The sequence below is a fragment of the Propithecus coquereli genome, unplaced genomic scaffold (assembly GCF_000956105.1).
Source record: "Propithecus coquereli isolate 6110/MARCELLA unplaced genomic scaffold, Pcoq_1.0 Scaffold168, whole genome shotgun sequence".
NCBI classification, from domain to species: domain Eukaryota; kingdom Metazoa; phylum Chordata; class Mammalia; order Primates; family Indriidae; genus Propithecus; species Propithecus coquereli.
In genome coordinates this window covers 2624788-2633212 of record NW_012141413.1, presented here as the reverse complement: position 1 = coordinate 2633212, position 8425 = coordinate 2624788, and the positions used below count along the sequence as shown (strand labels likewise).

General features: G+C 35.9%; 1 protein-coding gene across 1 annotated transcript in view; it reads left to right on the top strand.

The window, feature by feature from the left end:
* Positions 1 to 8425, top strand: part of LOC105808113 (RING finger protein 17-like) — a 66812-nt gene that overhangs the window by 46215 nt on the left and 12172 nt on the right. The window contains exons 5-8 of the mRNA XM_012641674.1: positions 2672 to 2843; positions 4171 to 4247; positions 4518 to 4592; positions 7819 to 8126. Coding sequence (XP_012497128.1) covers positions 2672 to 2843; positions 4171 to 4247; positions 4518 to 4592; positions 7819 to 8126 — 632 coding nt within the window. The remainder of the gene's footprint in view (positions 1 to 2671; positions 2844 to 4170; positions 4248 to 4517; positions 4593 to 7818; positions 8127 to 8425) is intronic.

The window sequence follows — 8425 nt, the reverse complement described above, 5'->3', positions numbered from 1 at the left end:
GACTTATTAATAAATATTAATAAACATTAAACATTATTCAACATGGCTGATAGTCTTTCCTAGAAACATACAGTCTTTCCTAGAAAGTGTTACATGTATACTTAAGGAAAATATGTACTCTCCTATTGTTGGGTGGAGTGTTTTGAATATGTCTGTTAGATCCAATTGGTCTATAGTGTTCAAGGAATTTGTTTCTTTATTGCTTCTGTTCTGGTTGTTCTATCCATTATTGAAAGTGGAATATTGAAGTCTCCAACTATTATTGTAGATATGTGTATTTCTCCATTTAATTCTGCCAATGTTTGCTTCATGTATTTTGGGATTTTGATGTTTGGTGTATATATGTTTATAATTTTTATATTAAAATCTATTTTGTCTGATATTAGTATAACCACCCAGCTCTTTTGGTTACTATCTATATGGACTATCTTTTCCCATCTTTTCATTTTCAACCTCTCTGTCTTTAGATCTAAAATGAGTTTCTTGTGATAGCATTATAGTTCGGTCATGTTTTTCATCTGTTCTTCAAATCTATGCCTTTTAATTGGGGAGTTTAATCCATTTACACTTAAAATAAATACTGAAAAGAAAGGACTTTTGCCATTTTGGTCTGCATGTTTTACAGCCTTTTTTTGTTTTTGCTCATTTTCTCCATTACTACTTTTCTTTGTGTTTACCTGATTTTTTTTGTAATGACACCTTTTGATTCTCTTCTTATTTGTTTTTGTGGATATTCTATAGATAGTTTCTTTGTGGTTGCCCATGGGAATTACATATCCTAAAGTTATAAGAATCTATTTTGAGTTAATGGCTTAATTTTAGTTGCATATAAAAACTCTACTGCTTTACATATCTACCTCCCGTTTTATTTTTTGATGTCACAAATTACATTCTTCTTCATTGTATACCCATTTACATAGATTGATAGTTATTTTATGTGTTTGTCTTTAAATTCTGTAGGAAATAGTGGAATTATAAAACAAAATTACAATAATACTGATTTTTATATTTGCCTGTGTATTTACCTTTATTGGAGATGTTTTTATCATTGTATGGATTTAAGTTACTGTGTAGCCTTCTTTCACTTAAAAAAAGTTTTTTTTTCTTTTTTCCCATCCAGTTGCTGTGATTTCAGCCTTATTTCATTTTAATATGAAGGACTGCTGTTAGTGTTTCTTGCAGGGCAGGCCTATTGGTAATGAACTCCCTCAGCTTTTGTTTATCTGGGAACGTTTTAATTTCTCCATTTCTGAAGGACACTTTTGTTTTGTAAAGAATTTTCAGTTGATAGGGTTTTTTCTTTCAGCTTTTTAAATATATCATCCCATTGCCTTCTGGCCTCCAAGGTTTCTGCAGAGAAATTGGTAATCGTACTGAGGATCCCTTGTACTTGACAAATTGCGTTTCTCTTCTGGTTTCAGGATTCTCTCTGTCCTTCAACAGTTTGATCATAATGTATCTCAGTGTGGGTCTCTCTCAGTTTATTCTACTTGAAGTTCCTTGAGCTCTTAGATTTGTAGATTCATCTCTCATCAAGTTTTGGGATTCTTCAGATAATCTGTCTCTTTGTCTTTCTCTTCTCCTTCTATGATTCTCATAATGCATATGTTGGTCTGCTTGATGGTGTCCCACAAGTCCCTTAGGCTCTGTTCACTTTTCTTGTTTTTCTTTTTCTCAGACTTGATAATTTCAGTTGTCCTAGCTTCAAATTTCTGTTTTCTTCTGCCTCTTCAAGTCTGCAATTGAGCCTCTTTAGTGGATTTTTTTTTTTTGGTCAGTCTCCTTCTAGGGAATGGAGTTTTTATTTCAGTTACTTTACTTTTTAATAAAAGCTATAGAATTTCTATTTGGCTCCTTTTAATAATTTCTCTTTCTCTGTTGATATTATCATTTTGTCCCTATGTCATTTCCTGATTTTTTCTAGTTCTTTGTGCATGTTTCTCTTTAGCTCTTTGAGCATATTTAACACAGTTGTTTTAAGACTGTCTACTAAGTGTAATGCTTGCTTCTTCAGGAACAGTTTCTACCACTCTGTTTTCTTCCTTTCAGTGGGCCATATTTTTCTATTTCTTTGTATGCCTGGCGGTGGTTTTGTTGAAAGTGGGCATTTGAAAAGGTAGCCACCTCCCCCAGTCTTTGCAGACTGGCTTTTGCTGGAACAGGCCGTTACTGAGTAGCTGGATGTGCCCTGAGACTGGGATCAGCCTGAGGTGAAGGCCTGAGGTCTTCTCAGGTATTTTCTGAGCATGCATCTCGCCTGTGCCTCATTGTGGCTTTTTCAATTCCCCTGTATACACAACTGCTTTTCTGTGTCTTAATTTCCCAAATTAAGTGTCTCGGCTCAGCTTCTCCTCCAGGCTTTATGTGGTCTATTGTATGTCTCTATCTGTACTCTCTTGCCTTCTAGAAAATTTGCTTTTTCTCTAATTATACATATCTTTTAACTGTAATACATTTCAGTTCAGTTAAATGCCTCATTTACCATGTTATGTGTTAAGTTTATCAAGTAGTAAAAGTACCCTTTTAGATATAGTTCAGTTATTATATGCCTCATTTAATTGTTAAATTCATCAACTAGTAAAATTACCCTTTCATGTACAGTTACTATAAATTTGCATTTATATAAATGTTTATGAAATACTGCAAAATAACTTTGAGGTCTTAAATGAAGGAAAAAGAACCTATGTGAAGAACTTGTAAGAAATAGAGATGATTATCTATCGAATTTAACAATGACTAAAAGCTACATTGAAGAGAAAAAAAATGATTTGGATGCAGTTATGAAGATAGCAAGAGAGTTAAAATCAGCACCTTCTCTGAGAACATATTGTGACCTTAATCAGGTAATTTAATACTTTACAATGTGAATTATTTCTGTGGTAGCTTATTTTATATGCTTTGGAATGATAGTTAAGACTTAAGAATATGTTTTCCAGATTATCCTAACCTATATTATCATCAATTTAGATGATTTAGAATTCTTAGGTGTTTGAAATCTGAGACAAACACTATAAAATGTGTATAACCTTTTACTTTTTTACCACTTTGGGAGATAGTGTAATAAAGTCTTTGTAACACATGATCTGACAGCTAGTAGGGTGACACTGAGGTGAAATTTGTGGTTTCTAGGATAACCTGGATAAAAAACGAGGGCAAATAAGACAGACAAACCAAAGCAGACTGTGTTTACTTCTCATAAACATCTTAGCTATAGCTGTCTACTCTTGATTTAAAAATGAAATTCAAGATCTCATTCAAATTTTTCTCTTCCCACCTCTTCAGTGCAAGTCAAGAGACAAGCTGCTTCAGCTATCTCCTATCATCTAGTCATGTGTCTAAGGGGCAGGACTGGGCAAAAAAACAACAACCGTGTTTCTTGTAGTTTGGCAGGACAAGGTTAATCGTAGATCGTCTTTGCTAATTTCTGCCTCCATAAGGATGTAGATGGTGCTCTAGTCATCTTGGCTCCTAAGGGTCTCGTTTCCATAGGTGATCAAATATTGGGACTGAACTGAAATACAGAAGCCATTGGTTTACCTGGCTCCAAAGTCTTTAACTTTAAATGAAAGAAAGAGAGTTGGCCTCCCTGAATTGTAGTTCTAAAAACAATGAGAGTCATTTCCTGTGTATTACATGTGAGGCACTAGGAGGTAAAAAAAATGATAAAATTTGGTCTTCACTCTAGTTAGTCTAGTTAGGAAAAGAGAACAAAAAAGAAAACATTTGAAGATAGCAATACAGGTAGAGAATGAATCTGATCAGAATCTTCTGTTTCTGTAGCTCTATCCCATTTCTTAGCTAATGTCTGGGTTTTTTTGGTTTTTTTTCCTCAAGATGGTCTCGCTCTTTTGCCTGGGCTAGAGTGTAGTGGCATCATCAATAGCTCACTGCAACCTCAAACTCCTGGACTCAAGTGATCCTCGTGTCTCAGCCTCCTGAGTAGCTGGGACCATGGGCACGTGCTACCACACCTGGATAATTTTCTATTTTTAGTAGAGATGGGGTCTCGCTCTTGCTCAGACTGGTCTTGAACTCCTGAGCTCAAGCGATCCTCCCGCCTCGGCCTCCCAGAGTGTTAGGATTACAGGCATGAACCACCGCGCCCAGCCTCATCAATATTTGTGACAAAAGCAAATTCACGCATGAATGACACTTCTTTTTTGATTCTAGATTATCCGAACTTTGACGTTAACGTTAGAGAGTGAATTGTCACAAGTTAGTTCTCTAAAACGAAGGAACCCTCCCAGGTGAGTAAGTCATAAATCAGGAGACTGTAACAAGTATAAAGATGTGTTAGACCCTAAATTTATTAAAATAGCAATTAAAGATTCAAAATTTGAGTCACAAATATTTCCCAAGTTCGCAACAAAACTAAGATAACTGTAATTTGTGATAAATTAGGAAGTTATTTAAATGTTTTCTTTTCAGTTAGCTATTTCAATGTTAGCAACTGATTTTTATTTTGAGAAAGTAATAAACTTGTATTAGAACATTTGCTTGTAAATGTTTTATTTTAGATTGATTATGAATTGCAGTGAGATCATCTGTATGTTCAACGATATGGGAAAGATTGAATTTGAGGACTTAGTAAAGTAAGTATAATATCAATATGCCATTAGTGTCTGACAGCACCTGTGTTATCTAAGAGACAGAAAAATTGATGTTGAGTGTAGTTCGATAAAAAAGCTGGAAAATAATTTAAAGGATAAAATAGCTTCTATAGTTAAATTCTATGTATAATATTTTAAAGGCCTAGAAGGGTCAGCAAGCATTGAACATTGCTAGACACTGACACCCTAGATATTGTGATATATGTCAGAGACATTACAATAAATACAGGAAGACAGCTATGTAAACAATAATATTAATAATCACTTCTCGGCCTTTTGGCTAAGATTAAGTGTAGACATGTAAACAATAAAATGCATGATTTCTATGATGATGTATACAGAATTTAGTGGACGTGCAAAGGAAGGGAATGATCAGTTCTTCTTGGGATAACAGGGGACTTGGAAAGAGGTTTTATTTTTCCTTATCTGTGAAAAATGAGTAGCAAGTGGAAAGGAGAACAGAAGGAAAGTAGCATCAATATATGGGCAGTGAAATAGCATGCGGTGTTCAGGGAGCTGTATATATTTAATTTCATTCCATATGTCCCTGAGGATACATAGAATAAACATAATCCTACAGATTTTGTATGCTGTCTGATGGTGTTTGAACTTTATTTTCTAGGTTCATGCTGTCCAGTATGGTAGCCCTTGACTACATGTGGCTGTTTAAATTTAAGCACAAATAGTTAAAACCAAATAAAATTAAAATTCAATTTCAAATGCTCAGTAGCTGCGTGTGGCTAGTGGCTACCTGTCTCAGTCCATTTGTGCTGCTATGACAAAATATCTGAGAGTGGGTAACTTACAAAGAAGAGAAATTCATTTCCTCACAGTTCTGGAGGCTGGGAAGCCCCAAATCAAGGTGCTGACAAGTTTGATGCTGACAAGTGGTGCCTCGAATGCTGTGTCCTCACACAGCAAACATTGGTTCTCAGATGGTGGAAGAGCAGACAAGCAAAAGCGGGTCTAAGCTAGTTCCCTTTGGCCCTTTTATAAGGCACCGATATGTTTGTGGGGACAGAGCCCTCATGACTTAATCACTTCCCTCAAGGCCCCGCCTCTGAATGTCTCCACAATGGGGATTAAGTTTCAACATGAATTTTAGAGCAGACATTTAAAGCTACTATATTAGAAACATAGCACGTTTCCATTATCACCAAAAGTTCTGTTGTACAGTATAGCCCTGGGCAGTAGAAAGCCACTAAAAGGTTTTAAGCATGAAAGTAAAAATAATTAGGTTACATTTTAAAAAGATAACTCTGGTGGCCATTTAGGGGATTATTTGGGGGAGAGTATAACAGTGGAGGCTGAAGGATTGGTTAGGTTATTGTATCAGTAGACTGAGCCAATGACGAGAACCCAAACTTAGGTAGTAGCACAGGATAGGACTGAGAATAGATATGACAAATGCTAAATAACAAACATGAATAAAACTTAGTAAAGTTGGAATGTGAAACTTCAAATTAGGAAAAGGGAAGCATCCTCAATGATTTACAGGTCTGGCTTTAGTGACTAAGTTGACAGATTGTGGTCAATTATTCATCAAGATGAGGAATACGGAAGAAAAGTAAGTTGGGAGGGGAAGGTAGTGGATATGTTGAGTTCCTATTGTTTACCAGCTCTCTAGGGAGAAATGTGTCAAGCACAGTTGGATATATGTGCTGAAACTTAAGAGATCTTGGACTCGATTCTGGGTTTACAAGTAGTACAGAATATGGATGTAGTAGGAAGCCCCAAAAAGGAAGTGAGTTCCTTCACTTGGGTTTGTCTTCAAGGGAAATGGTCCCCCCAAGAAGCATCACATTCATTACCTTAGGGAGCAAATCAGTCTGGCCCACAGTTTTTCGATCTCAGAAACATACATGGGCATGTCTTCTCTAAGCCAGGTAAACTCATAAAAGCCAAGTTCACAAAACTGATGTGTAGTCAAGATGCCAGTTTGTTAACTTAATGGACAAATTTAACAGGAACTAGAATATTTATGTTGGCATTCTTTTTGCCAATACCCGCAATTGTCCCAAGTTCCTTTGTTTCTAGTCGTCTTTGGAATAAAGGGAATAAGATTAATCAAATAGCTTAACAGCATTAGGCTAACATAGCTCCTCTCCAGCTGAGGGAAGATCTTGCCAGATGAACTGGAATACCAGTCCTTCGGCCCAGATCATCTTCCCTCAGTGCTTGGGTGAGCTCTGCCCCATGTTTGTCGCTGTTGCTTCGCTTTCTGTGCTTCCATGGGTAATCAACAACTCTTGCCGTCAGTGTGTTCTTTAGGTATTTTCATAACTTGAATATGGTTACTATCCAATATTTTTAAGACTGAAAACTATTCTGTCTCTTGAAGAGTCTATACTGATCTTCTGTTGATTTTAAATTTGACTTTGGGAGCAGTTTTTAAAAAATTTTTCCTAGTTCTTAGGGAAAGTGTTACTGTAACCTGCCTGTACTGATTACATGATTGTAGGTGGTAGTTAAACCACGGGTTTGCCCAGTGAGAGCAGGTGTTGAAATAGGTCAAGGACAGTACCCTGAACGATATTAAAATTTAAAGCAGGAAAAGGGTAATCTGAAAAATATAAAAAAACAAAACTGAGAAGGAGCAGGCAGAGAGGTTGAAGGAGAACAGAAGAAAGGGGTGTTCTACAAGTCAGAGGAAGGTGGTTAACTGTTAAATATCTTAGTAAGGTCTAATGGGAGTTGTTATGAAAAGAGATGTTTCGATTGCAAGGTTGTGTACGTACGTGTGTCTCTCGGGTGTTTGGACCTTACTCAACATATATTAATTTTGCTTACGTTAAATGCCTGCTCTCTGTTGAAAGAGGCAGAAAAACATGTAGTGTTGCTAAATCCAGTTGGCTTTGTTAGTTCTTATTTCTAAAATGGCTTCTTAAACAATGATCTGTGAAGGAACTAAATCTATCATGGAGCTAAATCTCATAAAACACAAATTTTATGAGATTCAATCTCATTTCATTGTAAAATTTCTATGTGTAGATTTGACGGCCCAAACTGTCTGGATATATGGAGAAGATAGGAAAATACAGAGTAGAATGGATGAAATAATTGTGAGTTTGTGGCTGTTGAATAATCATACCTAGAGAATTTAGATTAGTGGTAATTATTAGCCTCAGCAGAAGTTTATAGTGATTTGCTCAGGGTTGTACCATACACCTCTGTGTTTGTAGCCATATATCTCTGTATTTATAAACAGATGTTATCCTCAAGAAAATGAGATTGGACAGAATGTTCAAAAGAAATACAATATTAAAAAGGAGCTCTCCTGTCATGATACATACCCATCACTAGAAAAGAAAAAGGTCGATACGTCTGTCTTAACCGGTGAGGCACCACTACCTCCTTTGCAACCAGAACCCAGTGACGTGCATCTAGAAGCAAAAAACTTCCCGTCACAGAAAGAAGTTGTTGCAATGACGTCACCTAAAACCATTGCTATGCTACCTCAAATGGGATCCAGCCCTGATGTGATAATTGAAGAAATTATTGAAGAAAACCTGGAAAGTAAGTGAAAATGTAAAAAAGCAGGGGAGAAAAAAATCTTTTATCTGTAATTAGAAAGAATTGGTATCTTTTCGTTCTGTGCATTTAACAGAAACATATTGCTGTTACAATCTTATTCTTCATTATGAGTTAAAACCTACTGATTCCTTGCCCCTACTCTCACATTTTCCAGAGTTAGGATAATTTTTATTTTCAATGTGGTAATATAGCTACCCTCTGAATTGTAAACTTAATATCTGGTTTAATTAGGGTATTTGACTTTTTTAGTGTTCACATATAAACCTTTTATAAAAGATATA